Genomic DNA, 17,084 nt, shown 5'->3' with positions numbered 1-17,084 from the left:
TATGTATTTTAGTTTAATATTTACTCTAATTATGGTGTTTCAGTTATAAAAAAAGCATCTAAGTTATTTTTTGATAAGAGAATATGTTATTTCCAAAAGCTAGCTCAAATTGTTAAAAATTTCTAATTTTTTTTATATTTTGCAATAAAACGGCATTTAAAAACAGTTTTTTATTATAAATTTGTCTCAATATTTTTTTTTTCGAAATATATGTCTGTGTTTAAGTCTAGTAAAAATATCTTTTTAAATATACAACTATTTCCTTTAAGTAAAACTTAATTCAAAAATGTACACTTTAGTGTGTAATATATTTATTTTAAAAGATTTAGTTAAGTGTAAAAATAAAATATTTTAGATTAAAAAAACAACTTAACTTTTTTATCGCTTCAAATGAGTTGTAAGAATTAAAAATTCAAAGTATACAAAAAACGAATTAAGTTTGGTTTAAATTTAGTTATTTTTATTTCTATTTTTTATTTGTTTTACTAAAAACGTTTCATTTTTATGTGACTTATTTTGACTAACCTATAAAACTAAAAATATGAAAAAAGTTTTGTTTTTCATACTTAAAGCCTCTTAAATGGCAATAAAACTAGTAGAAAATTTGGCTTTAAAACTTCAAGAGCGGAACTGAAACAGTTTAATATTGTTTAAACCTTGTATAGCAGTATAAAATAGAAATAAATGAATTAATTATATCTTATAGCGTATTTATTGCCTAAAACAAAAGTAAAATAGTTTAATAAAATTTTTTAAAACTTAGTTTTTAGTTTTACCTTTTATTTTTACTCTACTTTGGTATAGAACATGTTTAATAAGTTTTAATCAAACTTTAATAAATAAACACTTAATCACATGTTTACAAAAAAACACACAACTAAAATTTATTTGCACATTCTCTAGTTAATAATTAATTCTATAAAGCATTAGCGTGTCTATTTTTAACACCAAAAAGTAAATTTTCAAAATGTCTTTCATGCATGAGTAGTTCGCTTGAAGTCAATTGTCAATTGAGCAGGCACATTGATTTCCTCTCGAAACAAGTTGCAAAAGTAGTATTTATCTGTGTAAACTTAGAATTTTTAAGTATATAAATTTTTGTTATATTTAGTATCAATGTTGTTCAAACATTTTTTTTTTAACTTTAGAGTTGAGGTGTACTTTAGATTTTATACTTTTATGTTATACAGAATGTTTAAAAGTTCATTGAAAACCTCAAGTTTTTTTTGCTACTTTGTTATACAGTTGTTAACTTAATATTATATAATACAAAATTGATATAGCTTTCATACTGGTTGAAAATAATAATACAGCAGTAAAATTTTATGATTAAAATTTACTAATAAATACAAACTGATAAGTTATAAATGTAGTTATAATATTAAATCTATATAATCAGTAATAGAATAATACTCTTGATTACTAACAAACATGAATATTTAATTGAAAAAATTCTTCTAAGTAAACAATTTACTATAATAAAAAATTATAAACAGTGTATAACTTTGTAAAGTTTGTATTAAAAAAACCGAATAAAGTGCAGAACATAAAAATTTCTATACACGTACCCGTGTTAGTGTTTATATCACTTTTATATAGACTTGGTAGATTTTTTTTTCTAGTTAAACAATATTTACAAACAAACTCAAGAAACAAATAAAAATAACTATGTTTGAAAAATATTTGGTCAAATAAACTAAACTAAAAACGCATTAAATCTTTACAAGTATTAATTAAGTTTTTAAATTAACTTACTTGTGTTTTTTACTTAAAGTAAAACATTACGTATAGTTTTATAAAATGTTTATTGTAGCTATTTTTATATTTTACTAATTAAGAGCTTCACTTAAGTATTAGATATATTTTTTTATTTTTTTTTTAGTATACTTTTAACATGGGTAAAAAAAGTTCTTAACATTAAAAAAATATACTAAAACAATTTTATATACTTTTTTTAGTTATTTATCCTTTGATTATTTTTTTTGACTTTTAATAAAAAATTTTCAATGTAATCAGTAATGTTACTCTACTTTAATTAAAATATAAAACGCAATAACTAGTAAAACTTCCTTTGTTTTTTTTAAAGTAAACTTTTTTATATGCTAACAATGTTTAGTTATATTCTAATACTTGATAGTTTTTCTAATTTTTTCTCAAATTATTTAATGTATTTTCAGGTTCATCCTTATAAATATTGCAACAAATTTTGAGGTACGAGTAATTTGTTTTTAAATTGGTTAAAACTTCTAAAATGGGATTAACAGGTAAGCAATTTTTCTTTATGTTTGTCGTAAGTAAAAGGAAAATAAAAACTTTTAGGTTTTAAGTTGCATCCAAATATTTATTATCTATTTTAGCATACTAAATGCCTCAAAAATATTTTGAATCAAACTTTATGTAGGTTTTGCGTAGTAAAAGTTTTATATTATAATAACAAAGTATAGTTTTTTTTTTTTCAATTTTCTTTAAAACTATAACATATGGTTTAACAACTTAGCGAAATGTTGTATCAAATTTGTTTTATTTAAAATAAAACTTAAGACAAACTTAATTTTATAAATAGTTAACCGTCTATTAAGATAGTTTAATAAAAAAAGTTAAAAAAACAAAAAAATATCTATTTAAATTTTGAGTTCTGTTAGAACATGAGCATTTTTATATAAAGTTTTGTAACATCGACGTAAATAATTAGGTAATCAGCAAGTAATAAAACTTAAAAAACATAAATAAAACCTTTTTTAAGTAAATATTCCATTTTCTTCGTCATATACATACTAGTTAACTATCTAAAATTTATCAATGAAACTATAAGGTTTTTTTTAACTATAAAACAAAGTTTGAAAAGAAATAAATATCTTTTTACTTTTAATACTTTTTCGTGTAATTCAAATGCAGTAAATTTTTCAATATTGACTTAGTTATCAATATGTTTAAGTAAAATAGTTTTTACTTAATTTAAAACTTACCAAAAGCATCAGTTATCAGTCTCAACTAATTAAATAGTTCTTTGTCAGTCTATACCAGGGGTCGGTAAACTGCGGCCCATGAAGGGTAAAAGTGCGGCCCACGAGCATGTTGTTATTTAAATGGGTAAGCCATTAAAAAAGTAATACCTTAGTTTGCGAGTATGCAAATGTGGCCCACAAAAGAAAAAAATGAAACGTACACTATATGTTGTTTGTGAGGTTTGAGGTGGAAAGCAAAAAAAAGTTTCAGAAAAAATTTACCGTAAAACTTACACTAGAAATTGTGAGTCTGTTTGGCTTGCGAATATTTTTATTTTTAAGACCTGCGGCCTGCGAGCATGCAAATTAAGTCAACAAAATAAACTTACTCTAGATATTCCTAGGTTTGAAGAGACAAAGTAAAAAGTAAAAATGAAAATAAAGGTCATAGCATAGGTTAACTTTTCAGGATATTCGAAACTTACACTAGATATTTTGGGTACGTAATAGTAAAGTAAAAATTGAAACTAGCACTGCGGCCCACAAATATTTTAGTTTTTGAAATTTTTCTCTTGACAACCAAATGCCTGCCGACCCCTGGTCTAAATTATTTGATTTTTTACCATTAGTTGTACTCTAATCTACTCTTAAGTTTAGAAGCATATTTGCTTTTGATAATTACTTTTTTAATGAAAACTGTTTTAGTTCTAAGTAAGTTTAAAAACTTTATATTGTTCTCAGATGCCTTGAAACAAATAATGACTGATGGGGAGCATTTTGTGATTAGCTCTGGAAATACTCGAAAAACGGCTTTTGTAAGGCTTTCAAAAGATAACAGAACCTTGATCGTTAAAAACCCAGGATGTTTCCTGACAAACACTAAAAAAAGTAATTTAAATAATTAACATTTTACCTCTAGTTTAAGTAAGTAAAAAAAATCTAAAATAGTGCAAAAAAGCTTTACACTGTAATTAAAATTAACATTTTATTAACTATACAAACTAAGACTTAACCTTATTAAAAACTTCAAAGAAAAACAGGTTTAGTTTTTGAAAAGAATACTATGAAAAGTTTCTAATGTGTTTAGAAAAGATATAGTATCATAAAACAAATTGAAAATATTAAAAACAATGAACTCAATAATTTATTTGCACTTAGTTTCAAAACTATTAACGACTTTATTACAATTTTATAAAATCTGAAACTAAAGTACAAGTCTCAAAATCTTTTTTCACGAAATCTTAAATAAGACTTAACGTTTGCAGTTAAAATTGCCGATATAAAAGAAATTCAAGATGGTCACCAAGCAAACCACTGGAAAACAGTTAAGGACAAGATGCTCCCAAAAAAGAAACAGTGTTTTTCAATTGTAACTTATTTGCTACATTTCTGTACACTTATACTAAAGGCGTTTCGCTGACATTGAATTATAAACAGCTCTACTGAGTCTGTGAAAATATTTACGTACAATAGAAAAAAAATGCATAAAAGTTGTGTAAAACACATAAATACCAATTATATATATCTCTTTTAATAACGCTTATCAGATACAAAAATCATACAAAAATTTATAAAAAATAATTTGTCGAAATTAAAAAAATAAGTTTCAATATTTTTAGTTTATAGTCTAAATAAAAAAATAATCTAATTATATGAACTACTTAATGTATATAAAGTATTACCATTTTGATTACAGAACTAATGTTTTAAAACTACGAGTAATTTAAATGAACTTTTTAAACTTTATTAAAATTAACTAATTTAAAATTTTATAATATTTAAAAAAATCTTTTCTTAATAGAATAAAGTACAAAAAACTGTTTTTTTTTTTTGCGGCTCTGGATCTTTGAAATTTAATGCCTAATTTTGTTATTTCTCTTAAAAATAATTTTAATATTAATTTATTACTGTTCAGTTTTAAAGATACTGATAAACACCAAATAATATACAGTACACTTTTATGTTTAGTAAAGTTTTATATGTTTAGTATCAGTATTATTTACAATTTTAAGTAAAGTTTGCTTTCAAAAAGTTTCAATTAAACTTTTCATTTAAAAAATCGTAGCCAAGTGTTTCCAAAGTCAATTTAATGTATTTAATTACCGTTTACCATACAACAACTTTTTTTTTTTAAATAAAGCTGTTTTTATTTGAAACTAAAATTAAGTATTGAAACTCAAGATTTTTAGATAATGGAAGAATCCAAAGCAAAGGACAAAAACTTGGTTGGTGTAGGAGCCACGGTTACCAATGAATGGGTTACGGGACTTAAACAGCTTGTTTCTACCGAGGAAAATCTCACCCCGGAACAAAGACGTTTAAAGTAATACTTTTTTTCTATCTTAATAAAAGTTTTTATTAATATTTTCTTAGTTGTTTAATCCTTATAACTTTTTACAGTTGGATTTGGGAAAAATTCAACGAGGTTGATAAAGATAAAAACAAAAAATTAAACAAACAAGTAAGTAAAACACTATATTATGTTTTGTTGAAGCTTTAGTTTTTTATTTTTTTTTTTACTACTTAAAACTAAATTCTTATTGGTAGATTAATTTAAAAACTAGATTTTTACTTTGTAAAGAATAATGCTTTATGTACGCACCTCTTTACTTTGTTGATGGAACTTCATTATTTTAAACAAAAATTAATACAAGTTGTTATTTATTAACATCGTCTAATATTTAATTTACAGGAAATATTCTCATTAATGAATCATTTAAACTTATCAGAGAAAAATTATAGCAAAAAGTATGCAGAAAAAATTCTAAAAGTAAGCTTTTGTTATATAGAAGTATTTTTCATTTTTATTTGCAATATAATTTATAAACAATTAAAATTTTAAGTCTTAATATACTTACTAAAGCTTAAGTTAAGTTATACAAATTATAAGCTTATGTACGTTTTAAGGGCGTGGTGCCTAGACTTTTTTTTTGTGGGTTAGCTTAATTATTTTGTTTAATAATAGAGTTTTTTTTTAGAGAATTTTAATATTAAAACTTACAAAATATCATAACCGGATACTAACATGTTAGAGAATTTATTTATTAGAATATAACTGTTGTAATTTATTGATTTGTATCTTTTCTTCCAGTGAAAGATTTGAATAAAAATGATTTTTATTTGTTCATCTGGTACAGACATAACTAAATTACTCTATAAAACTATACAAAACTATACCGAACGGCTCCTTTGTACACCAGGTCCTTAGACCACACTTTTTGAGCGCTTTTTTTATCGTTCAATAAAGAATGATATAAAAATTAGCCTGTTAGTTAAATAATAATGTTATAAAACTATTTTAACTGTAACAAATATGTACAAATGAAATTTCAAATGTTGAAGTTTTAAAGATAGTATTACAGAATATAGATAGTTCTTTCATTTTTTTTATTTGAGTTTTTACTTCTTTACATTAAAATAGTTTTTGATAATAAAACAATTTTTTTTAAATAATATAAATTTTTTAATTTAAAATTTCGCTTGAAAAATTAATAATAGGTTTAGCATTAAACTTCAGTAGTAAAACTTAAATATCTTAAATTGATAAGTAATTATAAAATATTTTTAGATAAATAAAACGTTAAGAAAAAGTTAAATGTCTTTATATTAATGTCGTGGTCGAGTAGTAGAAATGACATGGTCAGTTTTTAGTGAACTATATGAAGTAAAACTTGAAAAATTCATGTGTATGTGTCGACCTGTAGGTTTTGATCTTGTAACATTCAACTCAATTTTCTATTACTATATAATTTAAATTAATGAGGACTGCTTCACATATATTTGCTTTGTACAATCAACTACGTATTATCAAAGTTTTGTAATTACATTGAACATTTTTAAGCAAAGTTTTACTTTTTAATCTAAAAACGATTCATAATCATAACTTATTTACATTGATTAGCATATATTGTTTGAAAACTTTAAGCAACTTAGTAAAAAGTTTCCTTATAGAAATTAGTCCTTTAGAAACATTAATTCGTTATGAGCTCACGATTAAACTTTTATTTTAAATCTATATCAGCTGAAGGCAAGTAGTGCACAAGCCAATAGTGAAAGTTTCTAATGTTTCCATCAGGTGAACTCACCATTTATTTTTTAAAAATTTCGCAAGTAAGTAAAACAAAATCTATGAAAACATTTCTAGTGAATAATCTAAGCTTCTTTTTTTTTTTTTTTTTTAAGAGGTCGCATGGGCTTCAGGAAACCAGTCAAAACATGACCTTAGTATGTATTACTTCCATATTAATATTCACATAGTTAATGCTAGAACATTTTATACTTACTTTAACTAATTTTTAATAAATTCAAAACAGAAATATGATACGTCTAATGATGGATTTCTTTCTTTTACTGAAGTTATTAATTTTTTTAATGAAATCACTGAAAGATCTGAAATAAGCGACGTTTTTAGTGAAATCACTTCAAATAAAGACCAAATGTCACCGCAGGTAAATTTTTTAATTTTATTTATAACTGTCTGTAAAAATGCTATTATTTTTTATAATAGTTTTTTAATAATTACAGGAGTTGCACAAGTTTTTATCAGAAGTACAAGGAGAAAATGTAACTTTGGAACAAACAAAAGACATAATAAGAAGTTTTAAAGAACCGCAAGAACCCAAGCTACCCCTTGTTATGTCTTCACAATCATTTGCAAAGTTATTGCAGTCACTTGAATGGGGAAATCCTTATTTAGTTAAACATACAAGTCAAGTAAATACTTATGATTCTACACTTTATTACGTTTAAAAGTGGGTTTAGACTATTTCAAGTATTTATAAAAGATGAAGTTTAGGTTTTAGACTTGTTACTAACAATTAATAAAAATACAGAAAATATTATTTTAATGTTTATAATTAATGATTTTATGTAAAGTTTAATTAACAGATCTATCAAGACATGACGCAACCTCTTTCGCACTACTTTATTGCTTCATCTCACAACACGTACTTGAGTGACCATCAACTTTATGGAGAGTCAAGTATTGCCAATTATGAAAGGTAAATTAGTTTTAAAATTTATAAATTAATTATATTAGTAATATATTAAGTCATTTTTTAAATTATATTTTTGACATTTATTGCCCATTACTTATCACTTACTTCATCTGTTTAACATTTAAAAAATATGCAGTACATAGTTCTATAGCATAAATCAATAAATACTGTTAATATTACTGCTCCTGTAGTAGTACTTTTGTAAAAAAGTGAATACTTTTATTAACATTTAATTCTTAACAGAGCAATTGATTCCGGATGCAGATGTGTGGAGCTAGATTGTTGGGACGGTGAGGACGGTGAACCAATAATATACCACGGACACACTCTGACGTCAGCAGTGAAGTTTGCTGACGTCATAGAAGCTGTTAACAAGTCAGCATTTACAGTAAGTACAAAAAAATCTTGATTTCAACTATAATCCTAAATATTATAAGAATTTTTTTTATTATACTTTTTAAGGTTTACATAAGTTTATTAAATTAAAACGCTCTTGCTTGTAGCACTATAATTTTGATAATTAGCTTATTTTTAAAACGACATCAATTAAGAATTTAATTAATTATCTTTTTGCCTTAATTTAATAATTTGTTGAATTTTATCGAAAAGTTTCACTAGAAGTTTAAACTATGATGAATTAATCGAACATATGCTGAAGTATAAATTTTGATACCCTTGCAAGTTATATGCTAAAAAAACAAGCAAGTTTTATGTTCGTTATAAGTTTATATAAATATTGAAGTTTAACTTGTTTTACAATTTACATTACACTGGGCCTTGCGCTATCAAATCAATGTTGATAAAACTTTAAACTTGATAACTTCAAGTATATTTTTTTAAGTTAGTTTTTAGATTTTTATCACTCATCTTATACTTTATTAAAACGTTGTGAAATCCTCTTTTAATCTAAAAATAGATATTTATACAAAAAGTTAAACGTATTAAGCTTTAGATTTAAACAATGTAACTTATAAAAGCTATATAAATAAAAAAAAATTTGTAAAGCAAATATTTGAGTAATTATAGAGAATTTACGAAGAGCTTTCATGACGTGTGCGGTTATATACTCATTAAATAGCGATGCAAATATCTTTGCACTTTTCACTCGTTGAAATGTGTGAAATTAATACTTATAATTTTTATAGGACTGTGGCTAAAAACTAAAGCAAATTATTAGCTTACTTTTATTGCCTAAACTGAAACAATTTAAGATGATTTTTAGTTCTTTGGTATGCTTCTAAATTAAAAGCTGTTTCATTTCAACCTAAATACATATATTATGTTTTATAAGCATTATTTGTGCCAGACTGAATTAATAAACTAAAAACTATTGAAACAGGAAAAAATATTTTATGCCTTTGTCGACTGTATTTAGTAAATAGTTATTTGAATTTTTCATGTTGTAAAACGTTTCCGATTTGTACAACAAAACTTTAAGTTTATGTAAATTATTTAGCTTAATATGTTGTTTAAAACTGATAATTCAACTTATTTTATTGATAAATTTTAATTATAATTGACCAACATAAAAATATTTAAAATAAGTGTGTTTTATATTTCATTAAAAACTTAGTTGATTTTTTCAGTTGTATAAAAAAGGGTTACAACAAAACCAACTGTATTTCAAAATATGCTAGATATAAGTTATTTATACTTTATAGTTATTTGAGCAACACTTTTCATTTCTATGTGAAATTTTTATCAAACTTTCTGTATAAACTCCTCTTTTACTATAGTGTATATTTTTTTTTTAACTTTAATTTACAATACTTAGTTTGAACCATTAAAGTTTTATATATACCTTGAAACTTGTGTGATATGAAAAATATGGTTAGAAATAATTTTTATGCAAGAAGATTTACTAGAAATGCTAGAAGTTTATGTTTTCTATTTTATTTAAACATAAACGAAAAATATTTAAATAGACAAAACTACTTTTAATCGTAACTGCTTATTTAACGCCGTTTATTTAATTTTTTCAAAGGTATTATAACTACTCATAGTTTTTAAAGCTAAGTATTTTTAAAAGTAAGTGTTTATTTGTATTTAACTTTAGTTATTTTAAAGATTTTTATATATTTAAATTAATTTCGAATCAAAACTTTTTAAAATTATAACCTTATAAGTTAATTTAAGTTAAAATGTTTTTTTGTTTGTTTATAAAACTTTAACACATTACTAATATATTTCAAAACACTACTGCGTAAACAGTTTTCGTAAAACAAAACACATCACTTTTCAATCAACTGACGTTGTTGTTACAAGAACATGTTTTTTTTTGTTAGATACAACAAGTGTATATATTAAAAGTAATTAAATACCTATAAACCGACAAACTTTTAAACAATTTTAAAAGTCGCATATTAGCTACAATTTATACTTAAACTAGTAAATGATAAACACTTTAAAATTGTACAAATTTTTAGTGACAGGTAAATTTGTAAAACAAATTATAAACCTTTATCAACATTTTTTGTTGTTATTTTAAAAATTTACAACTTCAGAACACTGATATGCCGATGTTATTGTCACTTGAAAACCACTGCTCTACAGCTCAGCAAGATAAAATGATCAAATGTATGAAGGTACAGTTTTTACAAATAAAACTAAAATAACTTTTAATAACATACTTAATACTTTTGATAAGACCCATTTAAAACAAGCTTATACTAAATTTATGTTTAAAATTAACATACTAACAAACAAGCTAAATTAAACCTTTTTTTTTTTTTCTTGTGCTAATATTTATTCTAATTCAACTAACACTTACTGCCTGCACTTTAAGTTTTAGACAAATTAAAAAAAAAGTTTTTTAACAAACAACAATATAATAACTTTACAGTACACATGTTTTTTTAAGATAAAAAAACTGAACATTTGTATACACAAATAATAATCTTTTATATATTGTTCATTTAACGACAAAAAAAAGCGCTCAAATTATTATGATCTAAGACCTGGTGCACGAAAAAACCTTTTGGTTATCGAGTCGCACACCGCGGATACCTTTTAATGTCTTGTCCAGGACTTATCCCAGACTTTATGCTGGTTTCTAAAACATAACTTGTTAGATACAAACTTATTTGTTAAAATAACTACAAAATATTTTAAAGGTCTTTAAGCAAATAGATATTTAGTACTTGTATGTTTAATAAAGTCGGCACTACTTTACAAATACTTAAAACTTGACTGTATATTCATAACGTTCTTATTATCTTTAGTACATCTCTGAACTTTTATAGAAAAATTTTAATATCTTAAACACTAAACCAAATACTTTATGTACAGTGACTAACTTAAATAAGCAAAAATATTTAAAGGAAGTATTTGGAGATTCATTGCTTTTAGATCCGGTTCAAAAAAATGAAACTGAATTACCATCTCCTGAAGATTTAAAAAGTTTGAAACACTTGTTTTTTACATTGAAAAGTAACATACATTAATGTTTTTTTTATTTCAGATAAGTTCATACTGAAAGGGAAATTACTGTCAGCAGTAAGTTACAATGACATAATTTTGTTAAATCTAATATTTAATAAACCATACTTTTAAAGATTAAAATAATTGAGCTTAAATTATACTTAATTCTTTAAATTCAAACAACCATGTCAAATTAATCATTTTGCTTTAGTTAGCATGTAAATAAAGCTTTGTACCACATAAGTAGCTTAAACTAAAGACAAAGGTGGTTTTTTTTATAAATTTAAAGTATGCAATCTAGCTGTTATAAATTTAAATAAATTTATAAACATTAATATTAAATTTATTTAAACAAAAGCAACGTCGTTTCACCCTACAGGTAAATTTGTAAACTTTAGATGGTTTTTTATTTTCAATTAAAATAAATAAACTTAGATAATTTTAGATAGGTATCAAACTTCGAAACAGTAGAAAAATTGTTATTAATACCGTATAAAATTTGTTTATACTATTAAGTAGCTTTATAGACTATTTAGTCACTTGCAAAATGAACAAAGTAACAGTAGTAAGTCGTTTAAAAACCAGATAACTAAAAACTGTTTTTTAGTTACAAATATTGTATTTTAAATAGTGACTATTATTTATTTCCAAAGAAGTTAGTTATTTTAAAATACTGTTAGGTCAATATTAAAGTTTATTTTGTATTATCTTATAAACTTGGTAGATTTATACTTTTCTATTAATCACAAACCGAAGCAGTTTGAAAATTTTGTTATTAATTCACATCGTTTTTGAAGAATTGAAGTAATGCATTAGAATATTCTTTTTGTAAAACGTAGCTTCGTATAAAAAATACTTTTTAGGTTGTGTTTGGTTAAGAACTTAAAAAGTTTTAATTATAATTAATAGTTTAAGAAAAAGTTTTACGCGTTCAAGTATACCTTGTTTATTAAATTTTACAAAAAAATAAACTATAATAGTCCCTAAGTAAAGCTTAAAGACATTTTTTAACAAAAGGCTAGTTTTATAAATTTTCATGGTTATGACTTTTTAAAACTTTTATCAGTTTGTAGTAATGTCTACTATAAATTATGTAAGCTAATCTAAAATATGATATGCAGAGCTTTAATAAAAACTCTTTTTAAAACTGCTATCAGATACTATTAACTAAAAGTTGAAACTATATTGACAGATATAATGATGATTTTTTATACAAAAACAAACAAAAGTTTATTGCAATGTACAAAAATCATGTTTACAGAAAAGACCTGACATGTCAAAAGAGTTGTCGGATTCAATTATTTATATGAAAAGCCGTCACTTTGGAGGTTTCAAGGATGCAAAAGAAAATTCTACTTACGAATACATTTCATCTATAGCTGAACTTAAAGCATTAAAGCTCATTGAAGAAGAAGTTTACTTTTAAATGATTTATAACTGATTTATAATATTTATCGAAGTTTTATTTTCAATTGCATTATAACTTTTCTTTTAATTGTTTACATTATAACCGTGTATTTATTTCATGTTTAAACTTTTTACTAGCAAAATGTTTTATTTTTAAAATTTGACTTTAATTTTATACAGTCAATTTTTATTAGAATAGTTAAAGTTTTATTTTAAATTATAAGTTTTGTATTTACTATAAATTTCAAAAGTAATAAAAATTAATGTACAAATAAGTTTACTAAAACCAAAAAAAAAAAAATATGTTTCTTATAAAAGAGAAAAAAGTACGTAATTTATTTCATTGAAAACTAAAAACTAGATACTTAAAAGTGTTTATAGTACCAATCTAATACCTTAATTACTTTTAAGGCAGTTGAATTTATTAATCATACTAAATGGCAACTGGTAAGAATATATCCAAAAGGAACAAGAACTGATTCAAGCAACTATAAACCTATTCCGATGTGGAATGTGGGGTCGCAAATAGGTAACTTAATCCGAACTTAATAACTCACTTAAGTTTTGTGTTTACAAATCAAGTCATTTTCTAGAATAAATTTTTACAGTGCGAAATCTAATGAGTTTTTTAGATTTGAATTTGGATAATGAGTTTTTTACTCTACTTTTTAGTTGCACTGAACTACCAAAACGACGATATGAAGACTTACACAAACCTTGTTAAGTTCAGGCAAAATAAAAACTGTGGATTCGTGTTAAAACCTAAATGTCTGCTTGAGAGCTCAAACTTCAATCCTTTGACATCTAATGATAAAAATTGTAGTGAAGCCGAACCGACTATTTACAAAATAAAAGTATTTATATACATTTGTATTTAAAATAAAAAAACTTAACATATGTTTTGTAAAACACATGAAAAACATAAACATATTTGTTTAATTTGAACTATTTTTTAATTTTTTGTCACCTTTTATTGTTAAACGATTTAAACATCAAAACCGATAATGCAGATCATATCGGGTCAGCAATTACCAAAACCTAAAAGCTCAAAAAAAGATAAAGACATCATTGATCCTTACATCAAATTAGAAATTGATGGATGTAAAGTAGATCAGGTATAAAAATTACAATTATTGTTTTCAAAATTTTCGAATTTTTTAAGTTATATTGAATTTAAAACGTAAATTAATTTTATTTATTAGTACAATATTAGTTATTAGGTTTTTTTAATGTCTACACATTGAAACGTTCAAATTAAGTGTTGTTGGTTAAAAAACTAGATAGAACTTGAACCCCAACTAACCGCTAAAATTGTTCGCTTTTTAGGTTAGAAATAAGTTTGCCTCCCATTTAATATATTTTTAGCTGATTATACAAATTGTAACAACATTTTGAACAGCTAATTTTTTTAAACTGAAATTTTACTAACATATTCAAATACATACTACAAAATATACACAAACACGTTAAAACAACAATAAAAAAAACTGTGCATTACTTCTAATATAATTTATTCTAAACAATTGCGATAATAAAACAGTTTATTAAAATATTTTCAGCTCGAGTTTGCTGATGTTATTTTTTGTGTAACCGTCTTTAAAGTAGTTAAACACCTTTTTACTAAATAAATACTTTTTGCTATTACAAAAAGACAAAAAAAAAACAACATTTAGTTACGAATAACATTTAAATTACAAAAAATAACAATTATTTCTGCTCGCACACTTTTTTTTTTCAAGAGTGTACATTTAGTTGTGGTATTTCTTATGAATTAGAATTAACACAATTAAATGTATCAGTTGTAACTTACCAAAAACAGCACAATCGACAACTTGGTTAAAGATACATGACAGTTAACTAAACTTAAAAATTAACAAATTAATAAAACAAGTTTTAAAATTTAAATGTAACTAAGTATAATCAAACAAAATACTTAAATAAAATGCTGCAAAGATAAAACAGTCATAACAACTTTAAATTTAAAAAAACTCACTAAGCTAAATTTAAACAAATCAAGCATTAAAGATGTGTATTATTTTAATAAAAAACTGTTTAAAAAGAAAAAAAAAGTACTTTTTCAAAAGCTTTACAAACTAAAAGAATCTATAAACCGAACTGTTGTTAACCTATTGACATAGCAAATGGTACCTATTTGGTAAAAAAAAAAACGAAATTGAAACTTTAAAGAGTATTAGGTTTAGAAGTTTTTTAATAGAAAATTAATACAAGTTTAGTTTATTAATAGAATAAACATATAGTGTTTTAATAATCATAACTTTAGAAAATTAATTATTTTTTTTTACTATACTTTAGATCATTAATCAGAAATCAGTTTATTTTAATAAAACAAATCAACAGAGAAAAATTGCTTATTAACTTTAAACTACTCACTTTTGGTAAATCCGAACTAGACAAACTCAAAAGTATAAAAAAACAGAACAAAGCAGAAACTCCAGTAGTTAAAGGAAATGGCTTCAACCCGAAGTTTGAAGACTCAGAGTTCACTTTTAAAGTTTGTTTTCCTCAACTAGCCTTCATTACATTTGAAGTACTGGATTATGACGATATTAGCGATGACCAGATTGGATTTTGTACAATTCCAATGTCATCACTTGCAAGTGGTTCGTTGAAATTTTATTGAATATTATTTTCAGCTTTATAAAACTTATGTACTAAACTGTACGAGTTATAAGTTAATATTAGCATACTATAAATAATAAGTTTTCATTTAATAAAAACTAAATTAATTGATTTTATTTGTAAAGTTTTTAAAACAATTAACAAAGCTGTTTTTTTTAATATTTTATTAAACAAAAATAATTTAAGTTTAAATTTAAACAACGTAAAACAATATTTACAAGATTTATAAAGCATAACTAGTTTATCTCAATTCTTATAATCTGTTATTAAACTTAATATTTTTAAACATAATTCAGTCGTTGTAAAATTTAAAGTGTATTAGTTTGTTAATTAGCTTGTTCACCATATTTTTCGATTTTAATTAAAATTTTAACTTTGCTGGTTTTCGAAAACTTTTTTTTAATCTTTTTAAAACGAAAAGAGCTTACTTAGATTAACTATTTTTAGTACTTTAGTTATCAAACTTAAAAGTGTGGTATGAAAAACTGAGTTAAAAATAATTTCAAAAATTTTTCTATTAACTTTTTACTAAGCTTTTACGTAAACTTCATCATGTTTACAAAATTTGCATGAAAGTATACATAAGTTAAATTTAACATTATTTTTTCTCCAAATTAACGCTCAACTAACTAAATATCTTACTCAGCAATGTGACCTTTATACTGTATTTAGTTTATGATTATTTTATGACTATTTCAATATAAAATTTAGGAAAGATTATTAATTGAAAGTTCATTTAAAGTCTGCTATTTGGTTTTGTATTTGTTTTGTCAGGTTTAGTATACTTTTTGTTGTAAGTTATACAAACAACTAAAATGTATTTCGTAACATAGTAAAAAAAAAAACTAATGATTTCAGGTTACAGACACATTTACTTAGAAAGTTATAAAGGTGAATGTTTAGCTCCAGCAAGCTTTTTTGTCCATATTGAAATTACCAAACAATACTGATGGATGAAAAACATTGCTATTCTAATTGGATTTAAATTAATATTACCTATTTTCGTTTCGTTCAACTAATTTTTTATTTTTATGCTGTTTTCTCCAAATAACCGCTTTTAGTTTCTTAGTTACTAAACAAAAACTGTTATTTATTATTTGCTAAATGCTAACTATTTACTGCAGTTTTAACCTTCTTAAGCATTTTTAAAACTTTAATTTATTAAAACATAATTAAATATTTTTTATGTCGTTATTATTATCAAGCTAATTGTTATACGGATTTATGTCATAAATCAAGCTTAAACTTCTAGCTTAATTTTTACATCCGTTAATATAGTCGTTTTACTTTAGTAACCACAACATTTGTCGCAACGACATTTACTTGGCCTATAAGTGATACAATTTAATTTGAGTTGACATTTCTATTTATGAGTAGCTAACTTATGTTTTAAATAAGCAGCGCTAGAGAGCATAACAATTTTGTAGTTATTGAATTTCAGTACGATTACAGTGATAATTTAAAGTTTCTTTTTATTTAAAAACATTTAAAAACTAAAGAAAAAGAACTTATATTAACAAAGGCTTCTAGTACAAAAACAGGGACTAATTATATTTATCTTCGTCAAAAAAACATTATCAAGTAAAGCTTACAATAACATTAAAGAAACAAACAAACGATAAATACAATAACTAAAGCAATATTTAATGATCAAACAATTTTAAATCTCGAATGT

At 23.6% G+C, this 17,084-nt stretch overlaps 1 protein-coding gene across 1 annotated transcript; it reads left to right on the top strand.

Annotated features, from left to right (window-relative positions):
* The first annotated feature begins 1,494 nt into the window (after nucleotides 1–1,494).
* LOC145834393 (1-phosphatidylinositol 4,5-bisphosphate phosphodiesterase delta-4-like) lies at nucleotides 1,495–16,527 on the top strand. Its single transcript, XM_082941810.1, has 20 exons — nucleotides 1,495–1,572; nucleotides 2,178–2,264; nucleotides 3,687–3,833; nucleotides 4,211–4,314; nucleotides 5,135–5,268; nucleotides 5,346–5,406; nucleotides 5,638–5,715; nucleotides 7,259–7,393; nucleotides 7,470–7,658; nucleotides 7,833–7,945; nucleotides 8,186–8,330; nucleotides 10,447–10,527; nucleotides 11,263–11,341; nucleotides 11,403–11,437; nucleotides 12,624–12,776; nucleotides 13,181–13,298; nucleotides 13,442–13,623; nucleotides 13,780–13,884; nucleotides 15,207–15,390; nucleotides 16,268–16,527. Exons 2-20 carry the CDS (start codon nucleotides 2,252–2,254, stop codon nucleotides 16,357–16,359), a joined length of 2,148 nt encoding a protein of 715 aa, XP_082797936.1. The 5' UTR covers nucleotides 1,495–1,572; nucleotides 2,178–2,251; the 3' UTR covers nucleotides 16,360–16,527.
* The last annotated feature ends 557 nt before the right edge of the window (nucleotides 16,528–17,084 follow it).

This window comes from Thalia democratica, chromosome 4, assembly GCF_965202585.1.
Source record: "Thalia democratica chromosome 4, ktThaDemo2.hap1.1, whole genome shotgun sequence".
NCBI classification, from domain to species: Eukaryota; Metazoa; Chordata; class Thaliacea; order Salpida; family Salpidae; genus Thalia; species Thalia democratica.
This window is presented reverse-complemented; position numbering and strand designations above follow the sequence as displayed.